Source organism: Phoenix dactylifera, chromosome 14 (assembly GCF_009389715.1).
Source record: "Phoenix dactylifera cultivar Barhee BC4 chromosome 14, palm_55x_up_171113_PBpolish2nd_filt_p, whole genome shotgun sequence".
In the NCBI taxonomy this organism is placed as follows: Eukaryota; Viridiplantae; Streptophyta; class Magnoliopsida; order Arecales; family Arecaceae; genus Phoenix; species Phoenix dactylifera.
In genome coordinates, this window is record NC_052405.1 from 8,647,120 (window position 1) to 8,664,580 (window position 17,461).

At 35.3% G+C, this 17,461-nt stretch overlaps 1 protein-coding gene across 3 annotated transcripts; it reads right to left on the bottom strand.

Annotated features, from left to right (window-relative positions):
• Positions 1-1,222: 1,222 nt before the first annotated feature.
• On the bottom strand, positions 1,223-16,770 carry LOC103704830 (ran-binding protein M homolog). 3 transcript variants are annotated; one of them, XM_008788292.4, is made up of 11 exons: positions 16,641-16,770; positions 16,006-16,386; positions 14,920-15,066; positions 12,249-12,335; positions 7,653-7,698; positions 6,813-6,889; positions 6,318-6,480; positions 5,756-5,824; positions 3,949-4,008; positions 2,700-2,786; positions 1,223-1,942 (listed from the first exon to the last, which is right to left on the bottom strand). In XM_008788292.4, the coding sequence occupies exons 2-11, from the start codon at positions 16,365-16,367 to the stop codon at positions 1,661-1,663; spliced, it is 1,380 nt and encodes a 459-aa protein (XP_008786514.1). In that variant the 5' UTR covers positions 16,368-16,386; positions 16,641-16,770; the 3' UTR covers positions 1,223-1,660. The 3 variants fall into 3 exon arrangements, with proteins under 3 accessions (XP_008786514.1, XP_017697706.1, XP_038989468.1); XM_017842217.3 differs by lacking the exon at positions 12,249-12,335; XM_039133540.1 differs by lacking the exon at positions 5,756-5,824.
• Positions 16,771-17,461: the final 691 nt, after the last annotated feature.

Consider the following 17,461-nt stretch of genomic DNA (forward strand, 5'->3'; position numbering starts at 1 on the left):
TTTGCAACATTCTGGGAAAGAAAATTATTAGCACCTTGTGTTCATGCATCTGTATCATAATTATGGATTGGTCGCATGTCATACCGGGAATTTGATGTTTTTTATTCGTGCTCAAAGTGAAGGCATGTCAAATGGGTTTAATTCCTTGATGATTTTTGTTCATGCATAATAATTGCCAATTAGTTCTGAGCCATATGAGAAACAGAATCCAAGATGTTTTGTATGCCTATCTACGAGTTATACGTGTTAAACAATTTCCTTTCCATTGAAGGAAATAAAATCCTCAAGGGCTTGCACTCATGCATATAACTTGTAAGGTCACTCTGTGAGACACGAGAATTTATGATAGATCGAGTTTTTTTTTTTTTTTTTTGGGTACGTTATGATTGGTCGCGTTTGTTGATTATATTCAGAATCCAAAAGTTTGAATTTCCTTTTAGTGACCATAAAATCATTCGATCCCTCGTTGCTTTTTAAATATGTTAGGACCTGAAAATTTATGTTCCAATATAATGATCCCTTAATCATGCTGGGGTCACTATGTGAAACAGAGAAAATAAAATTAAAGGATAAGTCTTTCTACCCAAGAATTCATTTTTTTTCATACAGTGACTGCAAAACTATTTTGGGATCATTACATGAGACAAAGGAAACAAAAAATGAAACATGGAAACGAAGATCCAGAAAATGGTTCTAAACTCACTATTTCTGGTTCCAGAAAATTCAAAAATGGTTCTTAACGTATTTAACAAATTACATAAAAATCTATGACTAAATTTTACCACCCAAGTCTCACACAGAGACCTATTATTGAATTTCATTCCATTCAGAAATTTAAATTTCCATAAATTGATCCTAGAATCATTTTAAGAATACTATATGAAATAGTTGAAATAAATCATAATAATAAATCAATCCCTCTTTGATTCTTAAATATATGATAACTCAAAAATTTGTGTTTCCACAAAATGGCCACAGAATTATATTATATGAAATGTGGAAATTGAAAATCAAAGTGGCCGCCTCTACGTAAAACATAAGAACTGAATATTCCCAAATAAAATTGCCAATAGGAGAACATGGTATTCACAAACATACACCTTACTGTCAATACAGAACAAGATCAAAATTTTGACAAGGCATTAGTGTTATAATCACAAAGATGCATACATTACTAGAAACTTAAATAATTGTTAGGCAAGATGAACAAAAATACCAACCCTTCAATATCTTAGCTCTTCAAGGCTTCATATTTAAGGTATCTAGAGAGTCAAGCCCATAAATGTAGCTGTTTTCCGTGTCAAAATCCACACACGCACAATCATGGTAAGGCAGGAATCAGTCCAAACAGTAACCATGCACTAAATTGCACAAATTTCGCAACACGAGGTATGCAAGACAATTGCTCATGGTTCTAACTATTGTAACTTACTTACAATTTAGATGTTCAGTGTGCAGGAAATGGCACAATAAAAAGCTTTTCAAGGCAGCAATTCTCAGTCTCGTGGACAGTATGTCTTTACACATTGGTCATCGGTAGCTTTTCTCAAAGCCAAACCATGAATTTCATGCTCGTCTGATAACCTGTCAAAAAAATGGGACCAACTACTGCAGCATATAAGGAGCATCTGCCAGTTCACACGGACAAGTGTCTTACTAGCTAATACTTGGCCTTTCCTGCCCCGTGTAATTCTCTGTGGAGATAGAATGCCTCCCCTTGATCTTCATTAAATGCCCTTCTTTCCAAGCTGCACAATGTCAGTTGCCTCAGTAACTTCTCAAGGACCGTGCACATACAGCTTTCAGGATCCTTCAAGTTAGGATTTGTCGATAAGACCACTGCATTCACCGCATCTGCAACAAACTCACGCTGCGACATTTCAAGTAGATAGCCCACACATGATTCCAAAGGTGCATTGTATGCCAGCAGCGCAATAATGTCCTACCAACAGAAGAGGTTACGACAATAGAATTGATCTATTAAAATCGCAGCTCTCAATACTTAGAGCAACATGATGAAGATAAAATCATCCTGAAAACTCATGCTTTTGTCCACTTATAAATGAAAATGCTTTTGTCCTGAAAGCTCATGCTTTTGTTTCGTGGGTGCGTGTCTTTCTTTTCTTTTGTTTTGTTTTGTCTTGCTGCAGAATCATAATGACCAGATGCCCTTCTTTATAAATGAAAATGCTTAACCAGCAATTAGTAATACATTTGCAAATTTTGATTTTAAAGAAGAAATAAAATGTCAGCTGCTTGTTTTTACATTGCCGGCAAGTGATGATTCATTTCCAGAAAATTTTGGAGGTTGTAAACCAAACCACCCCCCACCCCCCAACCCCCTTCATTTTTTATTTTTTGGATGAAGAGAGGCCTTTAGTCAATTGGCTGCAGAATAGGGGGTGACCTCACCCAAGTTACCCTAGATCTCCACAACCCTGGTGAAGGCAGGCAGGTTCTGAACCCAAGAGACAACCAGCTTTTAGAAAGACTATCTGCTTTTCATGGATCTGATGAAACCTCAATTGCATATCCCCCCTCTATATAATCTTTACTGAGAGCAATATTATGAACTGTAACAATGATATCTTTATGAATCCTAAGCTAAAATTAATACTTCAGAATTGGTGTAACAGAATACAGAAAAAAATTGCAGGGCCACAGATTTGCAACAAGCTGAAGCTGAAGCATTACATTACCTCAAGAAGCTCGGTGAAAGGTTTAACTGAAAAAAAATTGGCCAGTTCAGCACGGGCGTATCTTACGGCATCCTCCAAGAACCCAACCTAAAACAGACATCACCAAAACAAATAAATGCCTCACATATGGAGTGCTATACAGATATATAATACAAGAGATATTAGAGACATGTCCTAAAATAAGAATGCGCCCGTTTCTCCTGCCTATATATTTCTGTGTTCTTTATAAGTTTTAACCACACGTGTACTATGAAAATCAGCTTTTTGAGTGACATACATAGAAAAGTTTGAGCAAAAGTAGATAAATGTCCTGCAGAACTCCATGGTTTTGGCATAATCCAAAAATTCTTTGTAATACAGAAACTTAACAAAAGCTAAGTTTCATACCAAAGAGTGCACAATCTCCCATCCAGATGAGAGTAAGTAATGAAGACCAAAATGAAATGGTTCATGGTGTGCTAATAGGATCTAAATAATTTCAACAAGTGGAGACTATGTAAAAAGAAAACAATAGCAACAGTGATACAGAAGCCCCTCTCTTAAATACGCATAGAAAGGACATTCACTAAATCACAGTTTCTTGAAGTAAATGCATTTTCAATATAGTGGAACACCCGAAGGATGAGTCTGAAACCATTAACAGGCCAACTAGGTGCATGGCCCAAGTGCCATGGGTCATTTACTGGTCTCACCGAGGAGAACTCGTAGAATCGTTCAACCACAGAAGAGAGAGAAAGGGGGGAGGGGGGAGAGAGAGAAGGAAAAAATTCCTATACCTGCCTTTTATTTTGATTCTAGATAACAAAGTGCGAAAAATGAGAGGAGTCAAAAATCTCAAGTTAGCCACCAGAGCAAAAAGTCATTCTCATACTTAACCCACTTGATGGCAACTCATCAGCTCTTTACATTATGAAGAAGCTTGCAGGGCTTCTTGCAATTGGTAGCATAAAGGAAGCTTTTGCTTCAAGATGAAAGTTATGCTATGAAGCCAAGAAGACCGACACCCTTGTTCGACACAAGTAATTAAAAACAAATAGTTCATTACAAACATTAAGTTGCCCTCATCTGCACATCATGGATATCTAAATAAATAAATAATGCACAGACAGAGGTATAAGGGTTAAAAATTTTCTAATGCTAAAAAACAGTAAATGAAAAAACCTGCTAAGATATAGTAATGGCATTCAGTATTCCACAAATAAACAACAATTCACTTTACAGCTATTGTATTTGTCGTGTAGAGAGGTACCCGGATATACTCAATAAATCTTTGAGAATGAAGCAAGAAACAAACAATTGATGTGTCATCCTGCAGACAAAAACTATTGTTTTAGTCACAAGACCAGTACAATTGCATCCTGTCAGAAGGGATATATGAGTTTAAAAGCCTAATCTATAGAAGGTAAAAATAGGCCTCAAAATGGAATGATATTAAATAATATAACTGAAATTAGTACAGATTAAACACATATATCAAAAATAACAAGGTCAAATCAGTCAAAAGCATATAATTCACCATTTCACAGCGAATAAGCACTTTAAGATTGTGTCTCCGAAAAATTAATTAAAAAAAAACTAACATTCACAAACTGTAAATGAGTAAGGTTATTTGTTGGTAAAGATACAGACAGTATGCGTGAAGCATTCAAGCTCAGCATCAGAAGACCATAATATTAAAAGAAAAAACAAAATAACAAAAGTCTTCAGCCCTACAGTGTTCATGACAGCGGAAGATGTATATATAGCCACAAATAGGTCAAGATTAAAGTGTCAAGCCAAAGCTGCATACATGTCCATCTCCCAAAACCAAAAAGCAAACATGACTTGTTTTCCCTTCACCAAGTTAACTCAAACTCTTGAACATAATATGCAATATATAACATAGTACTGAGGGATATATGAACTAACATGTCCTCTGTGACTACGGCCTCTAACTGCAGTTGATATAAAAGTCAGATGGCATTCAGGTTGAATGCCAAGCAAGAGATGAGCTAAATTTAAAGCATCCAAGTCATATTGGTGAGTAATTTCTTATCAAATCAAGTTACTCCCAACCAATTGGAATATGATTATATCAATAAAAATTTTGCTACTTCCTAGTGCTTGCAACCTCTATGATCATTTGATTTTGATTCTCACATTTGGCCAAATGGTACTGCTCCTACACATTCCTCGTTGGAAGTGTATAAATTGTACAGTCTATCCACCTTCCTATTTGCAAACTCGGTATATGTTGCACCTAAAATCTAATTAGTATGTTAGAAAAGGCTAATGCACTAGCTTGTAGTTCTGCATACATGTTTAATACAAAATTGGTGGATGTGCTGTCAGTATGTAGTCTTTGATTCTCCTTTTACATTTGTATATGGATTGCGCATCACTAGGTTACGTATGATTTTACACGCATGCCCATTACCATCAACTTACTCTTATTATGGTGTCCAAGTCCCTTTTAACTGAAATTATGTGGTTTATGCCCTAATAAGAATAATATCCACCCTAAACACTGTTCCTCAATTCTCAATCACAAGTCAGTGCACTGCACTCCATCATATTATATGCATGACTATTAACCTCCACAAGGCAAATATGAAGTTGTGACTAGTTTAAAAATTTAAGTAAGATGTATCTAGGGTCTTGATACCATCTTATTTTTGGATACGTACAAGCATGCTGTATATTCTATATCTTTAGAACTTTAAAATATTTATGTCACCCCGAACTTTCAACTTGAGAGGCTCTACTATAAGGAAACAATGGACTTTATATTCCTCAATGAACAGTGTTGAATCTCCTTGAGTGGTGTTCTACTCATTTGGAAAAACTTTGCTGATAATAACAGCATAACACAATGAAGGTTACAACACTCGTATGCCCATAATGTTGTTTTGAATATATATCTTTTGCATATGTTTTTCTCTTACTCTTTGCATTTGCATAAATAACAGTATCTCAAAGGGAGAATACCAAAGAAAGAAGAAAAAACAAGCAAGATAGTTATTAAGTGAAATGATAGAAGTTCTTCCATGGATATTTATTTTATTCAAAAAGTATACCTGCACAACCTGAGGATACCATTCTCGAAGCTTTTGAAATGCAGTATCGATTTCCCCATTCTTGATGAGCTTCATTATTAGAAATAATTTGTTAAAATATATAAATGACACTCCTTATTTATAAAAAACAGTTTGATTAGTCTCTGATGACAAATGAACAAGGCATTAACTGTTATACAAATATATAAAAGGTATATAAAGATAAAATTGACATAGACCAGTATACAAAGACAAAAATTGAAAATAACTGATTCAATATAGGAAGTAAAAAAAGGGGAGGAGAGGCAGCACGGCGGACTGTTTTAAACCTTTTAGAAGTCAAACATTACCACAAACATTTTTCCTTGAGATACTTCATCGTACGAAATCTGATCATCTAACACTTCTACATATAATTTTTCAAGTATTTGATGCAGCATATCCAGAACGTTGTACAATGTGATGCCATAGTTAGGTGCGCAGAAAAAACCATTTTATTCACCCCAAAAAATGACAAACTGAATTGCAATACTTAAATAAATGATTTGGATAATGCACAAAATGTTTGGAATAACCCTCTTACCTGGCGCAAAACTTTTCTGTGGCTAAGTGCATATACATCTCCATGTTCACCAAAACCATTTTCTTGTACTGCAGGACTTGAAGGACACGTATCTTCACTTGCAATGTCAAATGAATTTAGTGTATCTTGGTACCCATAGTGTAGCAGATACGAACGCACAATCCTAACACAGATATAGAGTTACTTAATTGTGGAGTGCAGCAAGGTCTACTCCAGACAAAAAAAGTTAACTAACACAAAATTCACCAACAAATAAGTTGCAGAATTATGCAAACCAAGGTTTGCAATCTCTACCCAACCCTATAATGGTACCGTGTTGGTATAGTATCTGTACACCCAATACGGAGGTTGGTTTGGCAATCCAACACTCAGTACAGTCCGTACCAAGTATCAGTCAGTACCGCTATGGTAAGGTACTGGTAACAAACATACTCCTTTATCTATATCTAGTCAAACGATCTAGTTGAAAGATGATTTTCTGGCACAGAATCATACCAATGACTGACATCAGGTTGTAGGGACAACTTTTCGACCATTTTTGGCAGCTTCATTCTCTCTTCCAATATAAAAGTCTGCTCAGAAGAATAGGATGTCAGCATTAGATTGTAAGCATCCAAAAAGACTGTATTTCATAACAATCAACCTTATAGATACATCTTCTGATCAGTAAGGTGATAACATCATGCAGTCTATGAGACATCGACTTGCAGCAAATTAGTTTACTAGTAACATCAACTGAATGACTCAACATGATTCATCTCTTGATATACCTCCAATGATAGTTACATTGACAACGAATATCCAAAAAATATCGTCATTTAGCTGCAGCCATAGCAATTCCACTCAAATAGTCACAGAAGTGCATTGCATTTGGAATTCAAGATGATGATGACATCATGTCAACCAAGTAATCTAAGAGATCTTTTGCAACTAAGTCAATGACAGTCTCTAGTCAATAAAAAGCCAATAATAGTGACCGGCAAACTTTTTTTTTAATAAGTAAACTCAGACTTAACTTTCACTGATAATAATTTTAACAAAATACAGCAGTAAAACTAAGCAGAAACAATAGATAGCTACAGCCACAAGAACGTATTCTTTTTTTCCTTCCTGCAAGTAAATGAGAATACTGAATTTCATATAATTAAGGGAATACATGGGTCATTTATAAATTTATATATGATAGAAATATCAACAGAATTGCATAAAGAGAATTTAAGAAACAAGAGAGCACAGCACATATATTAATCCATCCAAACTGCAATCAATTTGTTTAAATAATAACATACTAAGCATCCAAAGATAAGGAAATGCAATATACACTTTACAGCATACCTCAATGTCAAAAAGGAACGGATACTGCCCAAAGTTGACAGTTGCCCTGATGAATAAACATTAGAATTCATTTCCAAATTTCAGATTCGAAAAAGGTGAAGAATACTGCTACAAGCACATTTTTTTTGAGGAAAGATCAGGCTAGGTCTGATCACTTCCATTCAGAAAATGAAAGAATGATTTGAAACGTACTCAAGAGCTACCACCATAATAACTGTGCAATCTAAGGAAATTGGCATGCATTATCTTTCTAAATCAAATGTTAAAAGGTTCTCATGACAAAAACCATTCTAATAAATTCTTTGATGTCCTATCAATATTGTCTTTATAGGTTCATCATGTAAACATTCACTGATAGGAGTAGGTTACCAAAATGTTTTCATTATACAAGGCTAGCTTCATGAAGCTAGATAATATTTGTTGTGTACTCGAGTTCAAAATCCATTATTTTGTTCTGAAGCAGGAAATATAAATGTCAAACCTCACAACAGGCATCTGCACAATGAATAGAAGGAATCCATCTAAAAGATGCATGCAATTGTATGTTTAATGACTTGCGGCTGATGACAGGCCTAAGTTGCCCCATAATGGATAGGCTATTGTTTCCAACCAACATTCACCTCCGATTTGTCTGTTTCCATTTTGACCCCGAGCGAGCAGCTGTTAAATCTACTTTGCAAATTAATCAGGGGAGTACCGTTAATCATATTGGAGGTTAGACAGCCTCCTTTCCAAATGAGGCTTCCCTAACTCCTTAATTATTTAGGTGGAGGAGATGGCAACACTGAAATAGATAAAGAACTTATGATGACCTATATAATTATTGCAATTTTGTCGAAAATCGCAGGCAATAGACGGTATATAAGTGTTCGACCAATGGCTTCAGAACTAGATGAAATGCCCAGTGGAACGACCAGTTACCCAAGAGAGCAAATGATGCAGACAATATCTGCAACAAAGATAAAATGAAGGGTGAGAAAAAAGCTTACCTAACTCCAGCTACTCAGACCCTCCAACCCAAACCTCCACCTCCCTTCCTCAAGGACATGCCCAGGTGGGGAGGCTTATATTAGTTAATTGGCTAAATGATTATTAGACTGCTGACATGACCAAGTTAGACACGCATTATAGGCCTAGCAGGCTGCCAGGGCACCCACCCGGAGTCTAAAATACCCAAGAGGCCACCCTATCTGAGCAAGTGCCTTGGTGAATACCAAGGTCATTTTTTAAAAATAGTGATTCGTAGATAAGTCTTGATATCATAATTTTTTCCATTTAAGGATATTATTCTGTATTCTTGAAGCTATTAGAAGAGTTCAAAAATATTTATAGAATTCTAGTTATTAGGCAAGAAATCCACATGTTAAGAATATACTTTCTAGCAAGTTCAAAAACAGCATGTAGCTGGGAAATTCACTTTTGAAGTGGGAATAAAGCTTAAATTTGCTTATAACTTGACCAGCAAATTCTTACAGTCCATAGGCATGTGACCTGGAGTTGTTTTGGGATTCATATATCAAGGTTTATGGAAAAACAGGTCCAATAGGCATAAAAGTTCCAATTTTGTGATTGTAGCACATTAAGTCATATTTATTGGAAAAATAATTGATTTTCTTCTTCACTCTACTTCTCCATATCAGGCTTCTCATTATTCTCAAAATGCTACTTATAAAGGCTTCTTTCATACTCTGAATATATGGCTGAATATAAGATGTACAAGTGGCAAGAGGTAAGTTGACTCATTTATAAGCATCTAAACTATACTATAAGCTTCTTGCAGAAATTCACCAAGCGATATGATAAGAAACAGTAAGACAGGCAGGGTGCAAAAAGAGTGGATGAATAGCAAAAAGGCTAATAAGAAAGAGAACAACAGTGATTACAAGCAACAAGGAAGTTCGATAAAAGATGGCCTTAGCATGACAGAAGGATTTCTACCATGGAATGAAGAAAAAAGTAGAAAATATTAAGTGAGAGCTTGGGTGGAAGAAAAAAAAGGAAGGTGTAAATGTAAGAGTGGATGGGTGGCAGGATGCATCAGTAAGGGGGGAATGGAGAGAAAAGATCTCATGGGAGATTGAGAAAACAAAGAAGCCTTACATGAACAGTTGAATGGAGGATCATCATTCTACCATGCTTCATTGATGTGATACAGGAAAGAAATGAAAGATGAGATGAAGTAGAGAAAGGTAAGTGGGGTATCTTAAAACATATCCATATATCTTTGACTAGAGAAGGTAGGAAAAGAAGTTAGGGAGCTGGCATGGAACTTATCAGAGAAGTAAGGAGAAAAGACCTGAAATGATTGACAGTCTACGGATAACCACTAAATGAAAACTGGTTCAGCATTAACCTACATATTGAACCACGTTGCAAGTCTGTGACATATCAGTAGCCAAAACTCTCTGTCCTCCATGAGCACCAGGGCATTAGTCCGACCTTAATATCTTAGTCACTCAGTAAGTTCTCAATGCACGACTTATGGATCTCGCTCAGCTTTTCAATAACATAAATCGGCATGCCATGAAATAAATGTACAACCCTGGGCACATATACTTACAAGTTCGATACTAGTCATCTGGCAAGACTTCTTAAAAAGAACCAAAGGATGGATCAACAAGGTATTGGCTATCAATGCAATCAAAGAAGAATGACTCCAGTCTCTAGGTCTGAAGTAGGTCAAATCATGTGTTTAAGGCATGCAATACACAACTTTGATGTTACACAACCTTATGCTTGAGTTTGACATCTAATTTAAAAAAAAAAAAAACTTGACATAGAGGCATTTATGAGAGTTGCACTATACAATAGATCATGATCAAAATATTACCAATGTCTACCAATGTTGTAGACATGCATCACTTAACAGCGATATGAAAAACTTAATGGGGCATCGCTCCTGGGCACAGACTTTACAAACCAGAGAGTGCTAAACCAGGAGCACGTAGTCTCGATTAGTTTGGAACTTTTGACAGCTTTTTATGACTCCAATAAGGCAATAATATAAACCTTTTAACATAGCACAGTAGCTAAGATAAGATGGGAAATAAATTGATGATGTAATGAAGTATTTCATAATTGTCCATCTTGATACCAATATCAAAAACAAGATATCTATTCCCCATCTTGATATCAATATCAAAAACAAGATATCTATTCTCCATCTTGATACCAATATCAAAAACAAGATATTCCAAGAAAACTGAGCTTCTTGAAATTGATATCAACCGTCAAAGTCTCCAGTGTTTGCCCTTAATTACCTATTGTTTGTTTGAACTCAATAACTTGAATCCAACAGTTTCTCCAGTGTTTGCCCTTAATTGATGATGTAATGAAGTATTTCATTAAATTGCAATTTGGTGTTAAATATCCTGGCACTGTGAATTTTATTTGCAAGTTTCTATATTTAATAGTTATTAAGACATCATGAGCTTAAGATGCCTATGACGCCACATTGCAGATAAATAGATCAAATCAAATACATGCATGACCTTGCTCATCATGAAAGGAAATTATGTTAAGGTATGATAATGCTTTAAACATGATGAAGTTAACAAAACACTAATTACATCAAATCATGATTCATGATACAAGAAAACCAACATGTTATGAGGCATCATAATACTTATGTCAATCGAATTTCCATCCCTAGTGAGGCCACAGTTAGAAACATGCCAGCTCGTGTAGGAGTACTGTTATGTAAATTTTCCAGCAAACCTGATTATCAATGTGATTATGGGATCATCAATCCCTAGCCTTTTATACTTGAGTTATGATAATATGATACCTATGCTCCAAGTATGGGATCACCAACCTCTCTAAAAGTGCTAACATGCATATTTTCCACTAAACTGAATTATGGGAGCAATTTTGAGAAAATCAATTCATAGTATATTGTAAATAAGTTTTACTTATGAAGCATTTAAGGAAAGGCACCATAACCACAATCCCAGGGTTAAGTACATTGCTACCTAAATGGTGGAACCACTCATCTGCCTTATGTACTTCCTCCAGTCCTCTTTCTATTCTCTTTTCCACTTGTGATCCTATGTGATAATTACCACGAATTATAAAAAATACAAAGCAAAAAGGTAGATTTGACATCTACAATTCACAAAAAGACCACTAGAAGTGAAACAAACAATTACTAAAGATGGAAGCAACTGCTACTTTCCAAAACCCATCATGTAAGTTTGTGGTTCAACAGATACAAATCATGGAAAATATGTGCCTTCTCAAAGTATAGTAACATAATCTTCTCTTTTTGGTCCTTTGGTGACTCCATATATGAAATTATATTACTATCACATTGAATATCCAACGTGACAGTAGAAAAATGTTGGAAAGAGGACTTCTTCTAATAGCATAGTCAATATACCTATTAAAGACATAATGTCAAGGTTCCATGACTTGATCACGTAAAGAGTACCAGTGTGTTATCCTACAATAAGCTCAGCCGCTTAGGTATCTGAAGCAGAAGTAAGGAGTGGGGTGATTATTTATAGTGTTTGTAAAATTTAGATCACACTGGCCAAAAAAGAGGAAAAAATGAACAATCTTAGGAAGCAAATAACTATGATAGAGAGTAGGGCATACTCTTCCTTCTGACTGTGAACAGCAATTGTTGGATACAAAGGACCTTTTATACCTTTGGGGACGATTCCAACAAGTTTTGCATTTTTTCTGCAAATCAAGACAGAATTTTTAAATAAACATAAAAGTGTTAAAAACAATTGTTTTTTAGATCGACCAATTAAAATGCCATGCTACCTGAATGAATCTCAGGCTAAAAACTCAAACATTGACTAATTTCGTCATTCAGTCCAAAAGAGTGTCTATTAACTAAAGGGGATAGAATGCCTACCAAATAAAGGGGAAATGCTTACCAACTTGAAGACATTTTGAACCAACATTTAACAACTTACTTCCAGATTTGGTTTAGGTACAAAGCCATAATGAAATATTCTGGCAAATTCAGTACCAGTTTCTTCGGTTTCAGGTCAAAATAAGTTTTTTTAAAAAAAGAACAAGGAATGAACATATAAATGTATATATTTTTAAAAAATCAGGTCAAAACCATGGTAGGCATCATTTTTTGATGCAGCATATTCTTCAAGCAAATACATCATGATTCTTGTCTGGAACCTCATCATAAATGTAAGAAATTATACATAATTAGAAAGACATAAAATGTTTGTTAGTAAATAAAAAAGAAACTTCTTAGATATAATAAATTATGTGGTAAAACTTTAAAAATAAATATATGTATTTGTATCAGCATAACACATAATATCTTCACCATATCGTACGTAAAATTAGAATCTTATACGACCTTCATATTTTCATGTTGAAATTATATAAATACCTAATTTTCAAATTTTTAATTAGTGGTAACAGTAAAACTAATACCTCATTGTGTTAATATCTTCCCCAAATATAGGGATTCTATTAATACACTGAGGGAACTTTGTTGTATGCATGTTGCAAAGCAAAGAAAAGATATGCTTCTAAACAATGTGAAAATTCACAACATATAAACGGATCTGGAATATCTTGTTTAATTTATATGAACCCAATATATATACTAAAAGAGCATGAATTGTATTCTGTCAAAAGCAATCCCAAGCATCAGATCTAACTGAAGAGATCCTAACTGCCTAACTGTTCTATTTCACAGCTTTTGCACCTAATTGAAGAAATCCTATCATCTAAACCACTGTCTCTGCATCCCAAAGCTCATGTCTCAGTCCAAGAGACAAACGTAGCATACCTGTGTCCCATATCAATATATCTTGGATCATGGTTACCCAAACACTTGCCCTATGTTTGCTACAAAAAGGAGCAATCTCGCAACCAACAAGATGACACGAAGAAACATATTATGTTTGATGCTCTATGGAGTTGGAGATGGAGTTTAATCTCCCATTGTCGCAGTGAGTCCCGTTAGAACTCTAATGGTGCAATCTTCCTGCTGAAGAGCAAGTCAGCAGTTGGGGCCACGAGTGATCACGTTCAGCTAGATAAGAATTTGAAATAGGATTGGTGAGGCCCAGCAGTTGGAAATTATAAAGAAGCCAGGTAGCTTGGTTATTGTCAGAAAGCTGAAATGTTTGGGAGGGGAATATCCCGAAATCTCTCTCTCATTCAAAAGCTTATTAATGCGAGTTAACATAAACAACTGAGCAGAATATGAGTTTGAAGCTTTATCACATATATCAAGTGATCAAAAGATCCAACTGTAACTCAACAAAAAGATACATTTTGTTGCTAGTTTGAATTAATGGATTAAAACTACATCATCAATTCAATTAATAAGAGCTAATAGATTTTTCTCATATTTGTAGTAAAGATATGTTTTTAATCTTACAGCTAGCAAATTAGGTTCATTGGGTAGCAAATGCAAATTACGGATTTGAATTTGAACCATACGAACCAACAAACTAGGTAACACAGGCTGCGATTACAAGTTATCACTCTACTGGTCTTGTGTTGGCCGCTTGATGCTATTTTCATTTGGTTTAGAGGAAAAAGGTTAACTCTTGGATCTAAAAATAAATAATCGAGGCCATTCAAATTAAACAATTCTTTTGTAAATCTTCATTCTCTGCAGTGTGCAGTTCTCTTAAATCTAAACAAGTTGATGTTTAATTTCTTGAAACTAATAACCAACCATGGTCTGCCGTACCGGTCCGGCCTGGGACCGGTACCGGATCAGCGTGGAATTCGGTACCGGTTGCTTATCGTTGGAGAACCAGTGCGGGACCGGTACGGGACTGTTATGGGACCGGTATGCACCGGGCCGGGCCGTTACCGGTATGCCGACCGATATCGGTACGGCGACCTTGCAACCAACTTTACATTTCTCCTAAATTTCTTGAAACCCCACAACCAAACAGTTGTGAATTTTCTGAATACACATAGTCCAAAATTCAAAGCTACACAAGAACTTACTTGAGGATGGATTTTCAATCAATTTCAGGAAGAAAGAAAGAAAAATTAACACAAGAAAGATATTAAAAATTGATAATGCGTTAAATTAGCCCCATAAATTAGTTTTGGATAAATTCTAGCCCAAATTTGCTCTGTTTTAACCAAAAGTCTTCAACTGCAATCAAAAGTTAAAACCCTGTTCAGAACATTGAGGACAGTCATAGTGAAGAACTTCAGCAAATTTATCAGTATGCTGACAGATCAACAAATCACGTAACTATGCATGTAACGATGAAAGTCCAACCAGGTTCTTATTTAAAACTAACAACCAACTTACGTGAAAAAGAATTCTTGTGATGCATAATTGATACCAGCACCTATTGTATCACCAGATGTAAATGTGGGGCCAAAAGATTCCCCTTTTCCATGTCCATGATAAAGACAACCATCGTCCCCATGATATCCACAACTATTAGCTTCCCAACTGGCAGAAAGAATATTGAAGAAAAAAGAATTGTTCAACATCAAGATACAAAGAGACAGCAGCGGGCTAAAACTCATCAAGTAGTTATTTTAATGATTGAAGTAATATGAGAACATCAGATAGCAATTCCATGATAAATAAATTTTCAGCAAAAAAAAGAATCATATGAAAGTTATTTTAATTAAAGATGGAAGGGGGCATGACAACATGGAGCAATTATCAACCTCACACAAAGTTTGTAGCAAAGCCCAGAGCATACGAAGTATGAACGATGGGCTGAACAACACCAACCTTCTAGAATATGTTATGAGCAAAAAATGTTTTCAGAGACATATATTCAGCTATCAAAAGAAACATGTATAGGAAATGCACTAAGGCTTAGATATTTCATTCTCCCAGGTGAAAAATGAAGACACTTGCTCTAATGATCTGCACTATGTGATATATAAAATAGTTGAGGTAAACTTAGGGTTATTTTTGAGGAAGCATTTTGCTTCTAAACAAAAGAACATCAACAGTTCAAAAGTATTATTGGATGTTAAAACATATTGCTTGCTCTCATCTACTCATTATCACTATCCACCTTCCATTTTAACATGGAGCAAAAGTTTCTATGAACTTCAACATTAAGTTAAGATTGAGACGCCATACCAGACTAATAAAAGTCCACAAATTCTAAGCACCATGTTAAATGTTTTGTAAAAATCATTATCTTGTATGCATAACACGAACGCATCAGTAATTGTCAAGGAGCAGATAAGAGAAGATAACAATATGAGTCCTTAATTAACAGGATAAAAGATTTCAATATGAATCTTTGTTATAATCACTTGGAATACGAGAAATAAACTTTATCAAATGACCATAATTCAGAACTTATATATATCAAGAATTATGCTTAAAACAAGCCAATCGGCTCAACAATGAGAATCACGTTACCCAGGTTGCCGCCGCATATTGAACTGCTGCGTGGTGAAACCGATGGCAATCTGCCCCTTCTGACCCGCATTCTTCACCGTCATCTCGAAGTAGTACACGAACCGCCGAGTAGGGGCGGGGCAATCAGCCTGCACCACCCCAACATCATGCCCATGATGTTGGCATCCTACGTACTGTACCGACATCTTATCCGTCGAGACGATGTTGAACAAGCCTGAGCTGTTGATTGTGTTCAGGTGCGACGGCACTGGCTCCGAATCCAGCTCCTCCTCCATCTTCTTCCACTCCGGGCCCGACCTCCACCGTGCCGCCAGCCGGAAGAGGTCAATGGGACTGGAAGCTAATTCTTGATTGCTGACCATCAGATCCTCTCCAAAAACCCTAGTTTTTCAATTGAAATGAAACAAATTTCCACAGATTCGAATCAAGAACACAATGAGACTCGCTCCAAAAACACTAAATTGTTCGTTTAATCCAATGAAATTCAATAAATTCGAAGCAAGACCACGACTAAACCCTCTTCAAGACCCCAAAATTAATCATTTGATCAAAAAAATTTCAAGAAATTCGAATCAAATAACAAATTAGGTCAAGAATCCATAACCTTAACAAGATTGAAGCATCAGATGGCTTACCTCAACAAGCCAGATCGATCTCAGTCCACGGCCTCCTCCGCAAAAAAAATCAAAACCCTAAGCTTCCCGGAAGACGGAAGTCGATTTCCCGAGAAACGAATGAGGAGAAGCAGCTGACGTGAGCATCGGGAAACCGAGTTGAGATTTTATTAGACAAAAATGCCCTCCGCCTGTTGCCGAATAATGTCGTAGATAATTCGCAGAAACTCGATAACCCGACCTCATTAATTTAGAAATCTTAATTTTAATTAAACTTAGATATTATTAGCTATATAACATATATGAATATGACCTTAATCTTTAGAGATTGTATTTGTATCAATTTTTAATAGATTTTGGTGACAACCATTATCGTTACAACTATTAAAATTTACATGAATACGTTGCAAATTGTTTATAAATGGCAATCTCAAATATGTGTCTAATTATAAATTTATTGTCTTTGACATTTCAAAAATGAAGAAAAAAAAGACGCAACTAAACGTCATCTCTTTTTTTTCCAACATTAGTTACAACATGAATTAATCATAGATATTATATAACCACATGTAGAATAATTTGTGAATAATTATTGTTTACATATTTAATTAACCAAGAACAATTTGTATAAATTTCATAATTTGGGATTGAATTTTTAATGCTTTATTTGTAGCCTCTAAACATGCATGTGGGAATGTTTCCTATTATCCATATGATGGTCGGGCTTTATATTTTTTAAAAAATAAAGAAACTCTAAGAATTTACTTTATAAGTTTAATTATGAAGCTTATAATTAATTTTGAAATATCAATTACATGGTTGATATTATCGAGTTTTGTTGG